Source organism: Hyaena hyaena, unplaced genomic scaffold (genome assembly GCF_003009895.1).
Source record: "Hyaena hyaena isolate Hyena2069 unplaced genomic scaffold, ASM300989v1 scaffold_99, whole genome shotgun sequence".
In the NCBI taxonomy this organism is placed as follows: Eukaryota; Metazoa; Chordata; class Mammalia; order Carnivora; family Hyaenidae; genus Hyaena; species Hyaena hyaena.
Genome location: NW_024080731.1, coordinates 3,041,788 through 3,065,757, shown reverse-complemented (window position 1 = coordinate 3,065,757; position 23,970 = coordinate 3,041,788). Strand labels below are relative to the sequence as shown.

The 23,970-nt window shown below is 35.0% G+C and overlaps 1 protein-coding gene across 1 annotated transcript in view; it reads right to left on the bottom strand.

Annotated features, from left to right (window-relative positions):
- The window catches only part of PTPRQ (protein tyrosine phosphatase receptor type Q), a 191,694-nt gene that overhangs the window by 154,254 nt on the left and 13,470 nt on the right, over positions 1 to 23,970 (bottom strand). Inside the window, exons 9-14 of the mRNA XM_039235567.1 lie at positions 18,241 to 18,413; positions 8,875 to 9,052; positions 7,409 to 7,570; positions 7,138 to 7,317; positions 6,375 to 6,482; positions 5,951 to 6,232 (exon numbers count right to left, since the gene is read on the bottom strand). Of these exons, the coding sequence (XP_039091498.1) occupies positions 5,951 to 6,232; positions 6,375 to 6,482; positions 7,138 to 7,317; positions 7,409 to 7,570; positions 8,875 to 9,052; positions 18,241 to 18,413 (1,083 nt within the window). The remainder of the gene's footprint in view (positions 1 to 5,950; positions 6,233 to 6,374; positions 6,483 to 7,137; positions 7,318 to 7,408; positions 7,571 to 8,874; positions 9,053 to 18,240; positions 18,414 to 23,970) is intronic.

Here is a 23,970-nt window from a genome sequence, read left to right as displayed (position 1 = left end):
AAAGCTGATAAACTTGCTTCTCACTTCATTGAAAAAATAAGAACACTCAGAAAAGAACTGCACTATCTTCCTACCATCAATTTTCCTTTAATTACCTTCTCTTACTCCCTTCAAAGTCCTAGCCCTGCATTTCTTTTTTATTTAAATTCCAGTTTGTTAACATACAGCGTAATATTAGTTTCAGGAGTAGAATTTAGTGATTCATCACTTACATACAATACCCAATGTCTTCCTTAATACCCATCACCCATTTATACCATCCTCCCACATTTCCCCTACAGTAACCTTCAGTTTGTTCTCTATAATTAAAAGTCTGTTTTCTGGTTTGCCCCTCTCTCTCTTCCCACCCCTCCCCATGTTCATCTGTTTTGTTTCTTTAATTCCACATATGACTACAATCATATGGTATTTGTCTTTCGCTGACTTATTTCACCTAGCATAATACTCTCTGGCTCCATCCACGTCACTACAAATGGTAAGATTTCATTCTTTTTGATGGGTGAGTAATATTCCACTGAATGTGTGTATATGTATATATATCACTTCTTTATACATTCATCAGTTAATAGATATTTGCCTAGCCCTCCACTTCTGTGCTAGATTAGATTCTATTCTATCTAGTCTGAGACTTTAGAATTGAAGTTATTCCCTCTCTTTTGTGTTAATTGATCTTTCTCTCTTTGTTGAATTATCCCTATATTGTATACATGTGAAAACACACACATTATATCACAGCAAAAGAAAAAAAAGACAAAAGACAAAGCAAAAGATTCTCTTTGTTCTCTCAACTATTGCTCCATTTTGGCCTCTATTTCACATCAAAATTCCTCAAAATCTGCCTTTACTCATTTTCTCCCCTTTTAAAATCTATCATTCTGTCTTAATCTCACTTTAGTTAGGCATTTTCCGAAACCTACTAGCAAGCCTCCTCGGGCATAAGGTTCCTCTATGTAACAGACATCACCTACTCTCCCTCACTTTCCCTCAGGAATCCGACAAAAGACTTGACTAAAAACAAGTAGTAGACCATAAAATCTATGACCCAAATGAATGGTATGGCCATAGATCACCCCTCATACAATGGAAATGAGCCAATCAGGAAAGTACATCCCGGCACCTAGAACTATTAAGCCAATAAAGGTGGAACCTGAGAAGGAACAAGTGGAAAGGGGGGGGGGGGGGGGGGGCGGGGGGCTGGTGACCAGAACCTTATAAAACAAGGACCCTTGCCTATAGTTGCAGGCATTCACTTTCGAATGTCCCCTCTCAGTAAAGAGAACTTTCATACTATTCTTTCTTTCTAATCTTATACTCTAATAAACTTTTGCCTGCTGCTCATTTTGTGTCCTTCTCTTCATTCTTCGAAGCCATGAGACAACAAATCCTGAGTGTTGTGGTAAGTAATACTACAATAGCACCATTCACCCAGATATTCCAACCAAATACCTAGTAATTAATCCTGATTTTTTTCTTTACTCCCAAATCCAACATCCAGCAATGATCTTCCAAACTGCAAATCATATCATGTTCTTGTCATAATTCTTCAATAGCTACCCATTACAACTAAACGCCAAGCCTCTTACAATGACACCCCAAAATTTGCACAGTCCACCTTTGCCAGGCTGTCTCTTCTCATCTGCTAATCTCTCCCCATAACTCAGACTACTCCAAGGAAAGAAAGGCTCTGCTCTCCCTCAACTGCATACAGTATCTTTCCACTTTAGGAACTTGGCTATTGCTGTTCTTCCTTCTGGAGCACTTATCTTCCTCATTCTCATCTAGTTTACTCCTATAGATTGTTATGTCTCCCGGCATATATAGTTTCTTTGGACAGGGTTTCTCCCAGTCCTCTACCTCAGATAGCCTGCTTACTAATCAATAACTCTCTCTTCTTTCCCTGATTTTCTTTTCTTCCTAGAATATACTGGTACCAAAGTCATATATAGTTTTTATTTACTGTGAAATTCCTAGAATGTTAAATTCCAAGAAAGTAGGGATTTTGTCTTATTCACTGCTATGTCTACAATGTATATGATATGGAATCCACAAAAACCTGTTCAGGGAATAAATAAATATGTTCAACAGGACATAAAACATATTTAAAAACAAGACAGAAATTCAAAGCTAAGCAAAACAAGATTGAACTGAAAAGCTCTTTAATTGCAAGGAAAAAAGGAATGAGTAATGCTATGCTTGAACTTTATAACTCAGTATAATTTCTGATTTTGAAAAATTCTCACTGGAATTTGCTAAGTTGTCCCGCTGGAGCTGTGTGCCTATCACCAAGAGTCAGAATATAAATATGTATCCCTGACCCCAGGCTGATATCCTTTACATTTTTATTCATGTATCCTTAGGGGATAACCAGTGCTGGGTTCAGGGAAAATAAAAAAGACAGACTTGATGACTTACTGATTTGGGAGCGTAATGATGCACTTAAGAGTTTTCTGAATGACCACAGTGTGTCCAATTGGAGAAGTATTGTGTAAAATATAGAATTCATGAATAAAAAGCAATTGTTACAAGCAGTTGGGATATGCTAAATCTATTTAAAAATAAAAATAAAAAATAACTTTGTTCACAATAATCCTAAAAGAGGAAGTGAGAAGTTACCTGGAGTGTGCCTAAAGATTGTTGTTTGGCATACACAGTTTTAATAATATGTAGAAAAACTTTTAAACGCTATTCATTAAGTAAATTTATAGAGACCTATACAAAATTTTGATCAATATGTAAGTTACTATCTACTAGTGGTTGTTATCCCAAATCAGACATACTCAAGGCATTTTGGTAAAGGTTTAGTATAAAGAAAGTTATATCTTAAAAATAAAAGATAATATACAGAGAACCTCTAAAGGTAATTTGTATAAGTACTTAAAGTTCTTTATGTGATTATTGAACTCTAAATGAGAAAAAATATGAATTGATCTCATTTGTTTGTCAACTACACATTCTATGCTCACACACACACTCATGAGATCAAACTTCTATTGAACTTTCTGCTTGAATACAAGAGTAGTTTACTTCTAGGCATTAGTAAACTCCCCAGTCAAAAGAGGCGTGTGAACAAATTATTGATTTGTAACAAGCAGCATTAACACATTACTAACTACATCCCTCAATTTCTCATGGAATAATATTGAAAAGTGGGCTCTTGTTTTTTATAAGATGAGTAGAGGATGAATTTATTTTATTTAATAAGAATAGAAAGCCCTGGGAAGAGATAGACAGTTGTTCTTGAGTACATCTTGCTTCAAATGACACCTTGAGACTACTCAAAATTCGAGCTTCCTCTTATGCAAATACACTCAGCTCTTAGCCCCACCGATGAGCTTCCCTCTGCCCTATAGAGCTTCCTCTTATGCAAAAAGAGCTAAAACTGGTGTAGCAAACATACTGAAGGAAAAGTCACTAATGTAGACTTCATTGCCCACCATTTCCATTTAGATGAAGAATGCAAAGACATTGAGAGTACCCTCAGATCAGAGAGCTAGAAATGAGAAGTATGGACATTGAACACTATCCCTATTATTAGGCCTGTTTTGCTTCTGAAGAGTCTTAGCGTCAAAATGACCCTATAGCCACCCAAATGGGTGAGTTAGTGAGCCCTCGTATAAGTTATTTCCTTCTTTATTTTTCTCACTCACTCAGGACGCTTATCTCCAACTCCCAACATTATTTCTTATTTACTCTGATTTTTGAGTCATTTCACTCAAGTATTTCTAGATCTATAAAATAAAGGGTTCTGCGTATTTTCTAAGACATCTTCTAAAACTAATATTCTCATTTTTAATTACACGTCAAGATAAATTCTTACAATCACTTAAGGGTTATTATCCCTGCCTTAGAATTAAGCTCATACCACAGATAATAAAATGAAAGTGTAATTAATTTTCTAATACTAAGTAAAAGATTGCAAGTGTGCAGTAACTAGCAAAAAACAACAAAAGATTATTCTATAGATAATCATTAAGATAAGGTATTCTTGATGCTGTGAGCATTTAAGTAGTGAAGTATTTGATAAGCATTCGTGCACCTAGTGGTTATTTCATATCATAACAGTCACTTTGAGAGCTCTTACTTTCCTTCCTTGTACTGTGCAGAGCCCAAGAAGCAAAATATCACTGCCAACAGTTAACAGAGATCTTAGATATATTTTATATTTTATCAACTTTGCTGATGGCTTCTAAAACAGATTGTACTGTGACAGGAAATAGTCTGATGAATTTGGGTTCCAATTCCAGCTTATCACTTACCAGCTGGGTGACCTTAAGCAATTAAATATCTACCAGTTGATTTTAACTTTAGGGGGTTAGAAATTCAGTTTCCTTTACAGTGCCATATTCCCAGTAGGGCTTGACATATTGCAAATATTTTTTGAATATTTATTGAGGGATGAACCTCTCAGACCTGTTTTTCATTAAATAATATCTTAATGCTTTATTCTAGAATTAAAAAGGTAAAAGCCAATAACAGAACCCAATGCATTTTGTAGGTGTTTAAAATATGCTTGTTTCTTTCCTTGACCCAGTGTAAAATAAAGCTAGATCAGGTAAAGAGATTTTTTTTCTTACAAAAACACTTACTTTAGGTACAATACCTTTAATAAAAGCAATGAAACATGCCCGTATACAGTTTAACATCCGTTAGATCTCATCTTAAGGGATAACTCTTAAAGCTATAAAATGTTCCTTTCATTACTCTTTAATTTTTGCAATTACAACTATTGTCATTCTCTATGGGCTCTTTTGTGTCATCTCATTTTATTAATTTCAGTGACCAGTGTCAAAAGGTACTCGTGGTCAAAGATAAGTTGCTTTACTAGGTACCTAGATCCTCAAGGTCAGAGACAGGGCCGCACATATAGCATCTAGATGAACCATGTGAAATTGCTGGTATTTGGCCATTTATGACCGATAGGAATAGTAATTCTACATGGTTCAGCGAGAAGCTATTCAATAAATATTTAATTTATTAAAAGTAGGAATAAAACAGTAACTTTACACTTAGTTATTAATTCTCAGCATAAATTACAGAATTGGCTTAAGAGTGATGCTCCAATATATGATTATAAACATAAAATAAACAATAAACTAAGATCATTAGGCAAAATATCTTTTCTTTATGCTATTTGTACTTCCATCACTGAAACTGAAACACAAGTGCATAATTCTTGCTTCCATGATTTCCTTTAGAAGGGATATTCCTCTCCCCACCAGCCCAATGACTTTGATAACATCCATTCTACCCTATTCCAGGGTAAGATCCAGGTCAAATGCTACCTCCTGCCTCAGGCTTAACCAGGCATGCATGTTCTGTGCTCCCACTCTGCACCTCTTTCTATATACATACCTCATTGGACTAGAGGAATCTACTCTTTTGAGTGTGTCTCTGCTTTTACCTAATTTGAAAGCATGTGGTTATTCAGCTCCAATTTTATAGGTAAGAATATTTGGTTTCTCAAGGTCTTTCATTTGAAGAACTCACTGATACTATTTTGGAGTTCCTGTATATGTATATCAGACTTTAAAATTTTACACAGTAGTGGGGGGGTGCACCTGAATGGCTCAGTCGGTTAAGCCTCCAACTTCAGCTCAGGTCATCATAGGTTCGAGTCCCATAGGTTCGAGTCCCATATAAGGCTCTGTGCTGACAGCTCAGAGCCTGGAGCCTGCTTTGGATTCTGTGTCTCCCTCTCTCTCCATTCCTCCCCCAATCATGCTCTGTCTCTCTCTGTCTCTCAAAAATAAATAAATGTTAAAAATTTTAAAAAGTATACAGTAAACCTTTTCCCATACTTTACCAGAAAAAAAAAAAAAAAGATAAATTTCTGGGTTGTACAAAAAAAGAATAAGAAATTTTATGTTATTTAAAATATAGACAATATGACAATTGTCAGCCATGTTTATTTCATTACTATGTATTATTAAACAACAAGCAAAAAACTTACCAGTCTCAGAAGTCCTTACAGAGAGTAAAGGAGATAACTGATTGCCATGACCAAATCTGGTATACGACCTGACAGAGATGTTATAGAGGGTGTAAGGTTTTAAGTCCTTTAGAATTATGTCTGTGGTTGAGGTGTTCTTCATAAACAAGGTATCCCTATTTTTATAGAGCACTTCATAAGCAACAATAATCCCATTGGGTTTCTCAGGAGGTGACCACTTCAAATTTATTTCACTTGCATTAACATCAATAACTTTAACATCTTGAGGTGATGATTCTGGTTCTGGAGGATGAAAACAAAATTTTAAATACATGTATTTTTTCATGCTTATTGCTTTAGACACTAAAGGCAGCATGAGATAGAAGGCAATAAGCATGCAATACCACTTGCTACTTTTTATTAAAATTGCACCTGATATTCTTACCATCTTCTGGAGTCCTCACAAAGATGTCATTTTCTTCAGACAAAGAACTTTCTCCAACATGGGTTGAGGCAGCCACTCTCATTTTATATTTTGTGTATTTCTTCAACCCTATAATGACAACAGGTAATTTGTTTAAAGATTGTTAAATAACATTCTTACTTTAGGACCATTTGACATAGGATTAGTGAAAATAATTTATTTGGGAGGCTGGCTTTCCAAGTCAGTTTCCTTATAATATAATAAGGAAAAATAAAAATAATTAAAAAATTAATCTAAATAAAAATATAATAAAAATCCCATTATTCCAAAACTCCTTGGGCTTGAGGGTATTTCCATGTTGAGGATATTTGAGTTCTTTCTGGAATATTAGGGCAATTACCTGAAGCTGAAAAAATTATTTTTGGCACATTGCAAGGATTGTGTTGACTTGGCACAAACACCAGGTCAGCTGAGTTCCTTTCACGGATTTTCACATTCATTCATTCAAGCTTATAACACTCTATTTCAATGTACCAGATATAAAGTTCCCTGTGTTAGATATATACCAATGATACTTGTAATCTGATGATGTCATTTCTTTGCAGATAAATACAGATAAAGGAAACCATTTAATCAAGTTATTTATGCACATATTTTTCAAGATATCCATGGCTGCCCAGCATAACCAAGTCTGAAATGATGCAGCCTGTGTCCTGCAGTGTTAAGGCAGAAAGAGATGCATATTTTCGTCAGAACAGAAATGTTTTAAAAAAGATTCTTCTACCTGTTATGAGAAAGCTGTTATCTGTAGTGGTCATCTGGAATGCTCTGTTTGTATCCAGTTCCATTGCATAAATTGTATAATGAGTTATTTTTCCATTGGGATATTCTGGAGGATCCCAATATAACAAAATAGATGAAGAACTAATATTTTTATAGTTTATAATTTGAATGGAGCTTGGCACTTGTAAAGAAGAATGAACAATTAATGTGAATAAAATAAAATAGTATTATAATGTAAAAAAGTAACTATTTCAAAGGAAATGCATTCTTACCTTGCTCACGTGTCCTAACATTAAGAACCGTTGGTGGTCCTTCTCCCATGATGGTGAAAGCAGATACACTAATCATGTGCTCAGTGAAAGGTACAAGTCTCCTGATAACATATGACAGCTGCTCAGCAGTGATGTCAGTGATATATAGATTCCTTGCCATTCCTATTTGAAATGTGTTAAAAAAAAACCTCATGATCAAAACTATTTTTCTTCACAGTGAAATCTTAAACTTGATTTCACATTCACCATTCATTTCTCCATGTACTCATTCATATGAAATAATAAAAAATATGTATAAATAATAAACATGCATAATTAATAATAAATACATCTGGAATGTGAAATTAATGTTTTAAGACAATATAACCTTCTTAAAGGGATGGGCTAGCAATTTTATTAAATGAAAGACTAGGTAATATATCAAATTAAAATGTTATAAGTCAATGCTATGTTGCATTGTGAATGTTATAGAAATGAGACTTTAATTTGGACTCAAAAATCACCATACCTGTATTAAAGCCCATGGAGTTTTAAAGCAAGCATGCTTGGGTAACTGACACATAAATATGTCTGAATAAGGATTACTAATAATGTTATTTTTTTTATTAAGAACCTGTGATTCCAATAATGTTAAATAAAAATTAGGCCAAACAAAGTACTAAAGGAAATATCTGTATCAGAAATTGTAGGCCTCTTAAACACTAAAAAGTGTGGCTCGTCTTTGCACAGGAATAAAATGGATCAGTAAATGAAAAAAAACACATATTGAATGTAATGTGATATTTTTGACTAATTCTACCATCAATAAAATAGCACTTCTAATTTGGAATGAAACAACAACTAAATCAGAAAAAAGGAATGAAAAAAATGTTCTTCTAACTTAGTATTTTAGAATGACCAGAGTCATTTAGATCTGTGTTGTATAACCAAGTATTTTTAATTTGCTATGTATGACATTCTTCTTTTAGAAACAATAAGATCCATTGACCCTGAAAAGCAAGTGTATATACTAATGACATCACCACGTCATTGGGGTCACCTACACCTGTTTATCACCCCATGCACTAGGTTGTAACTTTGTGACCTATTTACCTTTAGTGACATTTGAAAACCTATTAGTCAAAAGCTGCAGAGAGTGTGAGGCCTGTAAATGATTTGAAGATATGTTAATCCCTCCCCATCACACCTGCTTTGGCAACTGTAATAACTGATTGTCTATGCAGCTTGGCCAGAGACTCTAGGGTGCTACTTTCTCTAGGAGGAAGGTCAAATGGGTTAGGAGGGGCCAGCTCCTGCCTGTGTGGCATATCCATTTGCTGCATGAGGTTATCCAACAGTTAAAAAAGAAAAAAATCTGACTCCACAGCCATTAATAATTCTGTTGAACTCTAAGCTAAGGTTCATATCTGTGCTAGCTAGTACTGGGGGGTTGAATATGCTTCAGTGAACATAAAAATTGTACCTACCAACTGCTGAATGCTGGTCTTCAGCTCTATTCCTCGCAGGAAAGTTATGTGGATGACTGTTGTATATAGCTGAAGCTAGCGAGTACAGGTCTGAAGATATCTCTGCTGAACCCTCAAATAATTCTGCCATTGACTCTACTATGTTCACAGTTTCTGGAGCCATGGGATCATTTATATACTGTAATTAAGGGCAGACATTTACCATGACCATTTGTAATAGTTACACTTAATGACTTCACTCAAGTATTTAGTTAAAAAACCTAGTAACTTTGGAATCACACTTTTCAAAAAGATAATATTATTTCCATGACTACTGTCTCCATTACATTCCCAGATTTCATTCTAAAGCTACTAAATTCCTGCAGCATTTTAACACATTCTGATCACTCAATTATCTTAAGAGATCAATGCCATAATTTGGAATGAAGGAGATACTTGTTTCTGATTGGAGTTACTTTATTGTGAAATTCGACATCCTCATACAAAGGTTTCATAACTAGACTATTTTAAAACTGTGCACCCTCAAAACTAAGTGTTTTAGGCATACTGCCTTATTAAAATATGTTTGGCTTCCTTATCTGTGTGTTCTCATTTGTATATGAGGTGTGAGAGGCCTGCAAGCCTGCTTGATACATCAATAATGTTATTTTATTTATAATCAGTGAAGTTAAAGACAAGAACAGAACAGCATGGTAATAGCTTTTAAACAGCCCCTTCAAGGCTCTCGACCTAAAGAATATTTTAAGTAACCGATTGCTACTAGATCCCATAATGTACTTCACACATGTCAAGTTCACCAAAGTAACAGATACTAAAATGAAAACACCAGGGCACATTACAGATAGATACAGTAGGAATTTCTATTTGGATAGCAAGATGACTCTCTCCCTTCTCCCTCCCCACATAGCATAACTGACTGAGGAAAGAGTATTTGGGCCAAATAGTATTAGGTGTTTTGTGTAGTTCTTCAAGCTTGAAAATAAGACTAAACATTAATCAAAGTAAATGTTGCTTTAAGAGATTTAACAACCAAATGAAATATGCAGACTCCGGATTCTAATTAGTATTTATATACCTACCAACATCGGCTTTGAAGATAATCAAGGAAATTTGAATATATTCTAGATATTAGATGATACCAAGACAATATTAGCAATTCTGATAGTTGTGGCAATGGAATCACTGTATGGGCCCAGCATACTCCCACTGCACTACTCTGCTAGGAATCACTGTATGAACTAAAATGTCCATGAGTTTTAGAGATTTGTTCTAAGTTAGGCATGTAGGAGCAAAATGAAGTCTTGACTTTATCTTAAAATATATCCAAAGCAACAGCAACAATAGGAAACAGCTGACATAGAATGGCAGGGTGTTAATTACCGAATTCAGGTGATGGGCAAATAGGGGGTTATTACATTCTCTACTCATATGTGTTCAAAATTTTCCAAGATAAAATCATTTTGAAAAAAAAAAAAAAAGAAAATACTGCAAGAACTACTCGCTTTTGGTCTATTCCATTTCAAGTTCTGCTTCAAAGCTCACCTCCAAAAACACTTTTTGAAAAAGAAAGTTATTTTATTCCTTCCCAACACCCTCAAAATCTATAATACATAATAAAGGCTTTATTTATGTCCAAGTTTTGGTACACTTGTCTTTTAATTATCTAATATTTGTAGGAGGGGTGTCTTTAGTCTTAGAGCCAAAAACAGGGTTTTTACTCCTAAATAACGTCAATGCTTAGTATTTTAAAAAAAGTAAGAGTGCTCAGGAAAAATCTCAAGAAGGCAAGGAATTTTTAGGCAGTTTGTGTAATCATCAACAAGGGCAGGTCATTTAAATATAACTTTTCTGAGAGATAAAAGAATAAAGATCTAAGGAAATCTCTAGTTCTCCAAATGGTATTTATAAAATAAAATTATCCAAATCTTGTTACATTCTTAGCCAGAAAAATACTGTAATGAAAAGCAGGGGGGCACCTATAAGATCTATTCTAAAAATGTTGTGGTAAAGAACTCTGGATAGGGAACTCTATATCGGGCAAGCTAAAGGTCTTCTATCTTCTAACGGCTCACTTCAGCTCTGCCTCCACAGGGGAATCAGGGAGGGCATGAATCACAAACACATAATTCAGAGATGCTCTGGTATTCCAGTCAATAGTTTATGCCTCAACCACACAGCTGTTTCCACTATCAATCAGCCATTCTTTGAGAATCTATTGTGTACAAAGCACTACAGAAGGTACAATGAGGTAGTACAAACAAATTTCCCATGAACTATAATTTTGCATTAAACCTCCCAATATTTTATACTCCATGTCAGATAAACTATTGAAAGTTGAGCCGTAGCATCGCATCAATTAGCTAAGTTAAGCATCTCTATTGACAAACTGCCATTTAATGTAAAAGCTGACCTAAATAATTCTGACTATCTGAATTTCTCCCAAATTCTGGTATTTCGGAAAGTCCCTCCCTAACTAGGGCAATGATTTGAACATTGGTTTTGTAACAATCCACAATGTTATTAGTTATCACTGAGAGGGCCATGCCATGAATAGTTTTCATACTTTGCCTCTTTAAAAAGGCATGAAACAAATATTTTATGAGCAAAAATAATGGGAAAGAACTAGAACTTAAGCAAGTCATTGGAAGGGGCTGAAGTGATGTGGGAAATGGGAGAGAAAGAGACCCACTGCAACTCCGAAAGGTTTTACACCCACTGAGTTAGTCCAGGGCTCTTAAGCTAAGCACTACTAACATTCTGTGTTAAATAATTTTTGCTGTTGTTGTAGGAAGTTTAGCAGCATCCTTGGTCCCTACCCACTAGAAGCATCTCCCCAGTTGTGACAAAGAAAAATGTCCCCAGGAATTGCCAACTGGATGGCAAAATCTCCCCTGGTTGAGCACAACTGAGTTAGGGAATGTCACAGTTCATCAACATGAAAGCCTCTCGTATGCTGCCCAGGAATCTTTGGAATTTATGTGAAAGTAGAAGTTCTTCGGAGTTAAATTCCTAATCCATCTGTATAAACCAACCTGATTCTATGTGTAATAACCTTCATTATAGCTAATGTGGTTTTATTTTGTTTTTTAATTCTCTATTATATCTATCAAGTTAGACTCACCAGAGAGAAGTCTACTGGATTGAATTAATGAAACATCTGAGTTATTCTTAAGAAATGCTTCTATATTTTATTATAGACTGTAACATGATTTATGCTGTTATTAAGCAGTGGTAAAAAGAAAAGTTTTCAATTAGCATGTGCTTGGAAACCTAATGGATATTGCACATTATTTGGGTGACAAATTCTTAAGGCTTAATTCCATTTCTGTTCCTAATGGTCAACAAGGTAAACTTTATCTCAAGCATTCCTAAACTACTCTTGAATCCTGTCAGCTTCATTCCATAGCAATTGGTCAAGCATTTAGCTGGCTTTCTTCTCAGGTTCACGAATGACAAATATTGATATAATTGTGAAACATGACAGATGAAAAGATGTATCTGTATGAATCTCAGAAATTTGTAACACTAGGCAGCAAGATGGTGTCTTTGGGGAAGAAAATGCCCCAGGATTGTGCCAGAAGAACAAGTACAGGATGAGATCTGAGTGTGAAATTCAACTTAAGAGTAGTCCATGGAGAGACAACGTTAGGGTTTTACAGACTTCAGTCTCGGTGGAATGAGTCTTATAAAGAAATTAATTTTATTCTTTGCATTGATTGAGGTAGGAAATGAACATCAAAGAGAAAATAGTACTTCTCAATTTGGATCTAATTAAATTACATACAAAACACTGTTCAGCTGATTAAGAGGCTCATTGATAAACTGGAAAATATACACAGGAGACTAATCAATAATATGAAGGATACAGAAACCATAGCTGATGAGAAACTGAGGATGTTAATTCTTAGGGAAATCATGGCCATCATTTTCAAATGATAAAAAATGAAATCAGGGCGCCTGGGTGGCTTAGTCAGTTAAGCGTCCGACTTTCACTTAGGTCATGATCTCGCAGTTCGTGGGTTCGAGCCCCATGTCGGGCTCTGTGCTGACTGCCAGCTCAGAGCCTGGAGCCTATTTCAGAGTCTGTGTCTCCCTCTCTCTCTGATCCTCCCCTGCTCACTCTGTCTCTCTCTCTCTCTCCTAGAAATAAATAAAAATATTTAAAAAAAAAAGGAAATCAATGTATATTGCTGTTACTATTACAAAGACTAACAGTGAAAACTATGTGTCAAATGTAGTGCTAATTAGTTTCACCCATGTGATATCACTTCATTATATCCCAAAGAGATAGATATCAAGTGCTCCATTTTACAGTCATCTGTTCAAGTTCACAAAACTAGTCATAGCAGAGGTAACCACACTTCCCTGGTTCCAAATTCCAAGCTCAAAGCTACTATAATCTACCATGTGGGTCTAGAAAGGAGACATGGGATGAACTGATAAACCTTAGAAGACAAATAGTTCAGTTCAAACAGTTAAAGAACAGGGTAGTTTCTTTTTTTTTTTTTAATATTTTTATTTATTTCTAGGGGGGAGAGAGAGAGAGAGAGACAGCATGAGCAGGGGAGGGTCAGAGAGAGAGGGAGTCACAGACTCTGAAACAGGCTCCAGGCTCTGAGCTGGCTGTCAGCACAGAGCCCAATGCGGGGCTCGAACTCATGAACCGCGAGATCATGACCTAAGCGAAAGCTGGACTCTTAACCGACTAAGCCACCCAGGCGCCCCAGGTAGTTTCTTATTCATCTGTGTATTTTCTGACCTAACAGAGTGTCGAGTACATTCTGACCTAACAGAGAGTCATTGGGCTGGATTCCCAATGATTTATTAGGTATGTTATACATGAGATTCATATATAAATTTGGAAGTTGAAATAAAAGTCTTCAAACCCTGAGATTAAACTTTTAAATATATTTTTCTAGTATTTCCTTAAATATTGAAAGTAAAATCTTATGCATATTTCAGCATCTTTCAATAACCTCTATTTATTAACAAACAAACCAACCATTAGAGGACACTGGAAATATAATTTCAATAAGGGCAATTAGATCAGATCAAGCCTACCATAAAATGATTATAATTTAATACTTCTTAGGTTTCATCATAATGATAGACATGACATACATCATCATGATATACACATAGTGTTTACCTCTAAAATCACTAAATAGTATTCTTATACTGCTCTGATAAGACTCAATTATTTTAGATAGTATCTATTGACATTCTGCTATGATACTGAGGAGTCAGATTTCTCAAACAGACACATACTTTCTCCATCTGTGCTCAAGTCTTATTTGGTAACTTCTTGAATTTAATACAGTTAAATCTGGAAGGGTTATTCTAATAGATTTGTGAGGTATAAAATAATTGGCTGGGAGACTGTGGTGCACAGCCTCTCAGGTGGTTCCCCCCCTACCATTATTCCTGCCTCCAGCTATTCATGCATTTGTATAACCCCCTCCTTTTGCAAGAGAAGGATGATTTGCATATAACCAATGGAATAAGGCAAAGGTGAGAGGATCTCATTCCCATGATTACATTACACTATATAGATTCTGCTTGCTGGCTTAATGAAGTAAATGGCCACGCGGTGACAATCCTTGTGGCAAAACTATGGGAGGCCTCTATAAACTGGAACTAAGGCTAGTCTCCAGTCAAAGAGCCAGCAAGAAGCTGAGGCCCTCAGTTCTATAGTCAAAAGGAAATTAAATCTGCTGAACCTCTGGTGAGCCAGATGAGAACACAGCACAATCAGCCTTTGTTTTTTTGTTTTTGTTTTTGGTTTTTTTTTTTTGCTTTTTATATTTTTTTACATTTTTAACAGATTTTTTTAATTTAATTTTATTTTTTTACAGATAGTTTATCACAATCAGCCTTTGAATGCAGCATTATGAGACCCAAAGTAGAGAATCCATCTAATTTGTTTGGATTCCTGACCCACAGAAACTGGGAGATAATAAATGAATGAGTTGTCTTAAGCTGGTGGCAAGTTGTTACACAACAATATGTTTGTGACAAATCGTTATACAACAATAGAAAACTAATGTAGTATAATAGTAAGAGTCCAGGCAAGAGACTGTGCAATCTTGGGCTGGGATGGAGACACAGGAATGAAATATGATGTATTAAGGTCACCCTTTGGAGGTAATAATAACTGGCTTAACACTGAATGACTACTGAATGCTAAGTATAACCAAAGTCAGAGGTAGCCCTGTGGTGTTGCATCTTTATGACAGAAAGGATAATGGTGCCATGATCTGAAAAAACAAAAAACAAAAAACAAAAACCAGGCATGTAAAAGGCCTTCTAAATGCTTAGACAATGATCAAAAATCTGTGGTGTAATCCAAGGGGTAAAGGAATTCTAAGCCTAGTTGTTTGGTATCTAGGCTTCAAATTAGTCTTTCTCTAGGACTTTTTCTTAGTAACTGATACTATTAAGTGCCTGGACAGACTTTCTTCTTGTGTGTCTTGTGGAAACCTTCATAGATCTCCATTCCTGCCAAAGGATCTCTCTCGTATCTGTTCCTCATCTTAGCTTTGTCTCCTCCTTCTGATCATGAATCAGGCCATTATCCCCCCCAGAAAAGGATTTTTGTTTTGTTTTTATGAGGGAAATGAGTTTAGAGGTGATAAACCCTGACAGAACCTCCCTAGAAATGACTGTAATTATGAATAGCATGCCAGAGCAAGATCAGAGTAGAAAGCAAGGCAAAGGAATCATACAGGTGGGAAGCTGTGATTAAAACTGTGAGATCATCATAAGAAGGTGTAATGCGAGACACCTGGGTGGCTGAGCCGGTTGTGCATCCAACTCTTGATTTGTCCTCACATCATGATCTCACAGCTCATGAAACCGAATCCCACATGGAGCTCTGCACTGACAGTGCAGAGCCTGCTTGGAATTCTCTCTCTCCCTCTCTCTCTCTACCCCTCCTTCACCCCTCTCTTTCTCAAAATAAATAAATAAACATCAAAAAAGTATAATGAGGTGGCTGAAAACAGAACTGTCTGGAATATCTTTACAATGAAGGAGTTAAAATTATAGAACTGGCTTTTTCATTTTTTTTTTATTACACAAGACCAAAGTTTTACAAAGTTACAGCATATGAAAGTGGAGGAAGCACGAGGGAGAAAAAGTTAAAAAGCTGGAGACTGGGAGGCTAGAAGGATTGATTTTAGAGGAGGTAAGGAAGATGGGGACACGTAAAAATATACAACAACCTTATTTGACACTTACAAGTCACTGGTGAGTTCTAATAAGATTTCAGGGATTTAAAAGAATTCTTGGGAAAGGGTGTGGAAGTTATACTTTGAGTAGTATGAGTGAATGAAAGGGGAGTCCTTATTATGTATCAAGGTCAAAAAAAGGGCAATAAATGAATAAATTAAGCCAGAGATTGTATCTATTTTCTCCTTTACTTCTCACCCTGTAAGGTGGGTATATAAACCCTGCTTTTAAAATGAGGGCACCAAGTCTCCAGAATTTGACTTGTCCTAGATTATAGAGCTAGAAAAGGGGAGAGCCAGCGCTAGGACCCAAGTCAATTGGGATTTAGAGCCTCTGCTACACCAGCTTCCTGAAAGATGAACCCAAACAGCTGTCACATGGGAAAGCAGAAATATCAATAATGGGCCTGATCTAATAAAGAAAGATACCATCATAGAAATAAGGAGAAGTATTGTGTGTCTTTTATTGAGGGAGGATAAGGAAGCTAATTATGAATGTCAATCAGGGTGAAAGTTTTGATGCCATAATTAATAATCACAGCAGGTCACAATTGTGTAGCATAGCACTTACCATATGCCAGGTATAGTTCTACCTCTTTTATGCACATTAACCCATTAAATTCTTATTAATAGCTTTGTCATAGGGACTCTTATAATCTCTGTCTTTGAGAAGAACAAACTGTACAGATCAGAAGGCTAAGGCCAACCAGCCATGATGGCAAAATAAAGGCTTAAACCCAAGCATTCTGTCTCCTAGGTGCATGCTCTCAATCTACTGTAGAGCTCATTAAATGACCAGGATTTAAACCCAGATTTATATGACCCAAAAGCTCATGTTCTCTTCAGTATATCACAGGGATTACAAGCCATGTCGTCAGAGGCAGAATCACAAAGAAGCTTTTCTAGAACTCTTAGCTTCAAGAGAAAAACAGGTGTGGCTGGCTCTTCAACAGATGTCATTAACAGAAGTGGGTGACCTGTCACCCAGTCCTAAAACAGCTAACTATCTAATTTAAGACTATCTTAGCAGGAACAAAGGTTTAAGCTTTTGCCATTTTCCTGAGTTGTCAACTTGAGTATTAAAGTATAACTTACATCTTTTGCACACAGAAAAGGAGTAAACGTAGGATTGAATTTTAATAATGGGCTGGAGATGATGAACAATTTGGAGCAGTAAATCCTGGGCAGCCAGGGTGCATTGAGCCCATAGTAACCTCAATTTTCAAGTAGGTACAAGAAGTGGAAGAAGGCTGAGACTAGAAGCAGAGTGGACAATATGTATGGAGAAAAATAATAGCACAGCTAGAAAAAACAGTGATTCTGGACCAAAACAGTAGAAGCCAATTGCTGAATAGCCATCAGGTAGTGCCTGAAAGGCCCAATAATGGCTGTACTCACTGGTACTAAGTCCATTTATTTTTGTACCCATTTCTGGACATGACTAATCTGCAGGCTTATAGGGCCCTCACAGCTGAATAGCTGGCTGGGTAAGGTAAATGAAGACAGGTAAGGGAAACCAGTGAGACCTATACCTCTAACAAAAACAAAGGGAAAAAAAAAGATTTCCATTGTGAATAATGGCAAACACATTGTCCTCTTATTTTATGTCTATGAAAGAGACTTCATCTCCTTTATTTAGTCATTTGATTTCTTTAATCAAACATACTCTGTTTGGTTCTTTTCTAAAATGAGGTAGCTCTGAGAAAATTAGTTTCCAATGACTGAACAGGACAAGGCATTTGTCAACAACCAGTAAATTACTGTGCCTTTCATTGGCAACCATTCCAAATTGCAAGCATAGCCTAGAAGGAGTGTTTAAATCATAACTGGAGTTTCTAAACAATTCATTAACTGAATTACCATAATAATACTCTCTTATGGAAGCACCTTTAGTCTTGCTTAATTGCTCAATTAACATTTTTATATGCTGAAAGAAGATAATAGCACTTAACTAATAATATATATTCTAAAAGTATATATGACCTGGCTAGATGATCAACATAGCCCAAATTTACTTCACTTTGTACCATGATGCTTATCACAGATTTTATGTTTGAATGCTGGAAAATTTTCCAAATTAGGAGGGCCAGAACCAAGAAGAAAGGGCTCACCAAGAGGTGAAATGAAAGTGCAATACCTCATCTTTTCCTGTGAGCAAAGTGTTTTCCAAAATTACTCCTGTCTCTGAAACTAACACTTTGACTCGGTATTGGTTAATGATTCCATTTGGTTGTCGTGGTTTCTTCCAAGTAATTCTTATTTGTGTAGCTTCTACTTCTGCGAGTTGTAAATCAGATATTGCACCTGGAACTAAAAAAAAAAACGAATAATGAGGTAAAAATTTAAAACTATAAGTTTTAAAAATTCCTTAACTTCTTAGCTCACAATTTAAGATTTGTAAGAAAGTCTATTAGAAAATAGACTAAAACAATTTACTATTTATTAAAAATTGAATATGTATAAGATTCTTTAAAGACAGGTAAAGTTAAATTTCTACATATTGTTCTCAAAAGTGTAATTAAGAAACAGGATAACATGGAATAATTTCCTCAAATCAAAACATCATACTATTTGCTTGAAATATATTCATTAATAAAATAACTTCCCAAAGAAAGCTGTTTATGGATGATTAATGCACAGTAGAAACCTTGCAGGCTTTATAAAGATTGTAATAACATATCGAAAAACAATATCCATAAGACTTTGAAAGCAATGAAATGTAGTTGGTAAACTCAATTAGGCTGTCTTTTACCTTTTTACATGAGGTTGTTTGAAGAGTTGTTTGATTTGGTCTGCTGGCTTTACAAATGAATTATGTGAGTTTCTAATTTTGGACTCCCTTACTCTTGCAGTAGTAAAGAAAAACAGAAACATACTAACAACTGGTTAAAATAAAGCACCCAGTACTTAAGCAAATTCTAGTTAGAAAGTGGCCAAAAGTGACATCAGTAAACCTCCCAGTGCTCCCAGTAATAGATCAAGGATAAAGATGCCCTCAGCTTTTGTCTCCTTTTTGTTTATAGCTCCTTGTGTGATTATTATCTAATAATCTATGAAGTTTGCTGATCTATAAAATGGGTATAATTATATTCTTCTTATTAATATGCAAGGTTCCTGTAAGGAACCTTGAATGAAATGTTCAGGAAAGAAAATAATAAACCCCTTTATGATCAAGATGTGGTAAAATACTGAATTCATTTCCCTAAGCTGTTTCACATTGGTATAGTTTTAGCAAATATCATTTAGAACAGAGGCACATTAGGCGTATCATATAAATGGAGAATGACCTTTTTTCCCTTTTAAGATAACAGAAAGGAACTGAAAATTAATGTCAGAGCTCCCATAAATATTATTTAAAACTAGTGAATGTAATTATGCTTATGTTAACCATATAAGAAATGTATGGAGTTTTAATTCCATAGATTGAGGCTTTTTCTTTGTTTCTATAAAGTAATCATTAAATAAAAACCCTAGACATTGTATTAATATAAATATTTCTAACTGTTTATAAATAGTTGATGGCTAGATGGATGAGTCATTCTCGCCTAAGAGCATATTGTTTGATTGCTGCAACCAAGATTTTCATGTTCAACATGGTAGTAAAACCTGTGCTCAAAAAACTGGGAGATAAACATGAAATGGATACACCTGTATTTTGCTAATTCTTTTTTTTTTTTAAGTTTATTTATTTATTTTGAGAGAGACACAGACAGCAGGAGCAGGGGAGAGACAGAGAGAGAATCCCAAGCAGGCTTCATGCTGCCAGTGCAGGGCTCAAACCCACAAAGCTGCAAGATCATGATCTGAGCCGAAATCAAGAGTCAGACACTTAACAAACTGAACCACCTAGGCGCCCCAATATGCTAATTCTTTAAGTCCCCTTTTCTAAAAACATTTCAGTATATAGATATATAGAAAGATAACTGTTTAGTTATCTCTCTAGTTATCTTGGGGGATCTCTCCCCACAAAATTTCTAATCTGAAGGAAAAACAGTTTGACCTTTCAAGAGTATAGGAAGAGTTCTAGACTAGGACCCCATAATCACTGATTCACTCCATCATTCAACAGACTGAGCTCTCATCTTTGGGTCACTGTTCTGGGCATTTGAGGATAGAGGGAGTAATAAGATAGATAAAACTTTTTGCACAAGTCACCTCTTTCATAAATTTCTTTTCATTAATGTATATCCTCCCTAGAGCTTATGTTTCTATCATCATATTTACCAACACACATTTTTTCAAAGGCAGATGAACTTTCATGTATATGGTGATTAATATATAAATATGTATTATTTATATATAAATATTTCAATGTATATTAAAATATATAAATATATTTATTATATTATACAAATATAGAATAATATATTATTTAATCAACTGGAAGAATAGTAGCAGTTTCTTTATCTTCTGCTTTATGATATTTTTCAATATAACTTAAAAAGTACTGCTCAATGACACTAATGTCTAGAATTACAATTCAAGTAAAGATTAAGTGGTTCTATATTACCTTAAAAATGTACCCCGATCATGTATAAGAACAACTGTAAATCTCTCTCTCTCTCTTTTTTCAATAAAAGAAGAAAAAGCTTGGGGGATAAAGGAAATGGAGTAGACAGCACTGTATCTTGTCCTTAGAAAGATACTTGATCTGTTACACCACAAATTCTTATGGGGAAACCAGAGAATTATGGATTAAACTCCTTTACTATTGATACCAAATTAACTAAAGAAAATCAAATACAGAAGGCAATTATTCATGGTTCAGCATCAATTCTGAGGTGTTGTCCACAGGGATTACCTAAGAATCATTCTCAAGTCAATACATATATAAACTTTATTAATAGACGAGAAACACAGTAGACATATGAAGAGTAAATAATAATCCAAATGACTTTAAGTTTTCAAATGAAAACCTACTAGAAAAAATAAAGTGGAGATAAATGGCACTGGGCAAAGAAAATACATTAAAATAAATTGTGCCATTATCTAGCAAATTAAATTTTAATAAATTTAATATGTTTAATAACATTAATAATTTTAATAAATGTAATTAAATTTGAAAAATACCTATTGACAAATAAAAGTTGACTTTCTCAGTGATTTCCCTCCTAAAGATTTTACTATTTGCAGAAAGTAAGCAATTTGAAGGGCAGAAGTCTTCCCTTTCACGTTTACTTACAGAAGAATAAATATAAATTTCAATACTCTGTTTGCTTTTAAGAAATGATATTACTATTCTTATGAGATATTTAATACTGGTGACAGAAAGTTATTAGGGGATATTGAAGCAACAAAGTTTTACTTAAGATTTGTTTAAGTTATCATTAAGAAATGATAAGAAAATACTGGTGCCTATGTTATATTCATAGCACCGTCTCATTAGGGATAGGCAACTCCACAACATTTTGTAACATTATCATATAATTATTGTATAATTACTAAATTATCATTCTTTCCAAAACCAACTTTTCATGCCTATATAGAAATCTATTCAGTAAAATATTAAGGGTTATGTAGGAATCTTAAGAAATGTAAAGGAGTACTACTATAACACGATATTAATTTTCTTTGATGATCGAAGTAGATTATGACCATAACATTCTCACTGTTAATGAAATCAGCCCCATGTTACTGAAATACCATCTATCATTACCTATAAGATGTCAATTCAACATTTTTCTATGAATATCTAAAGATGTATTAGAACCCTATCGCTTTAAAAGAAATTAATTTAAAAATTGGTGCTAATGAATTTATAGTCTAATGAAATATAGTCTACTTCTAAATATGGAGAAGAAAATAATGAAATATAGTCTACTTTTAAATATGGAAAGGAAATAAATTGGTAGCCTTAATTAAAATACAAAGAACCCTACTGTACTAATTAAAAAATAAAAGAGGGGCGCCTGGGTGGCTCAGTTAGTTAAGCATCTGACTTTGGCTCAGGTCATGATCTCATTGTTTGTGGATTCAACCCCCTGGCACTGGGCTCTGTGCTGACAACATCGAGCCTGGAGCCTGCTTCAGATTCTCTGACTCCTTCTCTCTGCCCTTGCTCTGCCTGTACTCTGTCTCTATGTGTCTCTCTGTCTCTGTCAGAAATAAACATTTAAAAAATTAAAATAAAATTAGTATAAAATTAAAATCTCAATTTTAACTGAAAGTATGTAGTTCTAGTGAGTTATTAGATTGTTCTCATATAGTTCAAAGATTCCTTTATTATAAGTTTTTAATTAGCAGGACCAGGATTCATGAGTGTTGTCAGAAGTAGAAAGCTATATTTACTAGGTTTGCCAGAGCATTCCATTGAAGTCCTTCCGAAGACTGAATTACCCTAAGATAACTCTGTGGAGGAAAGCTGGCATGCAGAGATGAGGCCCATGACATGTCTGCCCTTAGTGGAACCCACCTGTTGCCTATCAACCCTCCTGAAAGCCACCTGGGTATGGTCAGGAAGGTAGTAAGAGAAGACTCAGGATAAATCATTTATTAATTATACACAAATGGGTCATCTGTTCAAAATAATTCTGTGTAAAAAATAAGCCATGTGAAATACATCTCACAGTGTTCTTAAAATTTTATTTTTTCTTAATAAAAATGCAAAAATAAGGAAAAGGAGATGAATTGTTTACATGATGCCCAAAATAAATAGCATGATATCATATGTGGCAATTACCAATTCCCTTGTTTCTGTCAAATGCTATAGGCCACAAATGATGACAATAAAACAATAATCTTAAATTCTGGATTCAGTTTAAGAGTACCCACACTGGCCTGATTTGAAGGAAGACAAAAATTCTGAATTTATTTAATTGCATAGCATAAGAATAAAAATTAGGGGCGCCTGGGTGGCTCAGTTGGCTAAGCTTCCAACTTTGGCTCAGGTCATGATCTCATGGTTTGTGGGTTTGAGCCCCGCATCAGGCTCTGTGCTGACAGCTCAGAGTCCGGAACCTGCTTCAGATTCTGTGTCTTCCTCTCTCTCTGCCCCTCCCCCACTCACACTCTGTCTCTCTTTCTCTCTCAAAAATAAATGAACATTAAAAAATTAAAAAAAAATAAGAATAAAAGTTAGCTGGTCAATTAAGTTGTTTGAGGAAATGCTATTAAAAATAAACTCAAGGACCTTAGTCTGATGAGGGCCAGGTCACTCTACTGGTTTTGATATCTATTCAGAAAGCTTTCCAACTTTCTAAGAAATGCTTAATAGCACTTATTAGATGAAAATAAAGACAGATTTAAGATCTAATGGAAAAGACATACACATTGGTAAGACTCTTTGGACAGAAACACAATTGAAAAATGTTAATAGGAAAAAATGGGAACATTTTGCTTATAAATATGCATCTACTTAATCTGTGTATTGAAATCATATACACATAAACATTTTCATCTGAAATTGAAATAAAACATAATTTTTATGTTCTTTCAACAGCAAAATATTACCAGTGGTTAATTGTTCTTTGATGGAGAGAAGTACAAATTCCCTAATAGCTGCTGCCCTCTAATGGTCAAAGACTTGAGTAATTTATCTGATGAATGCCCAATCTAGTCGTAGGTGTATGTGTGCACTTGTATTTCATTCACAAGTTACTGTATGTTAGGTATCACACATGCAAAAAAATGGAACTTATTTATTTATTATTTTAATGTTTATTTATTTTTGAGAGAGAGAGACAGAATGAGAGCAGAGGAGGGGCAGAGAGAGAGGTCGACACAGAACCTGAAGCAGGCAGCAGTGAGCTGTCAGCACAGATCCCAACGCATGGCTCAAACTCATAAACCATGAGATCATGGCCTGAGCTAAATTCGGATGCTCAATACACTAAGCTGCCCAAGTTTCTGTGGAACCTTTTAAAAGTGT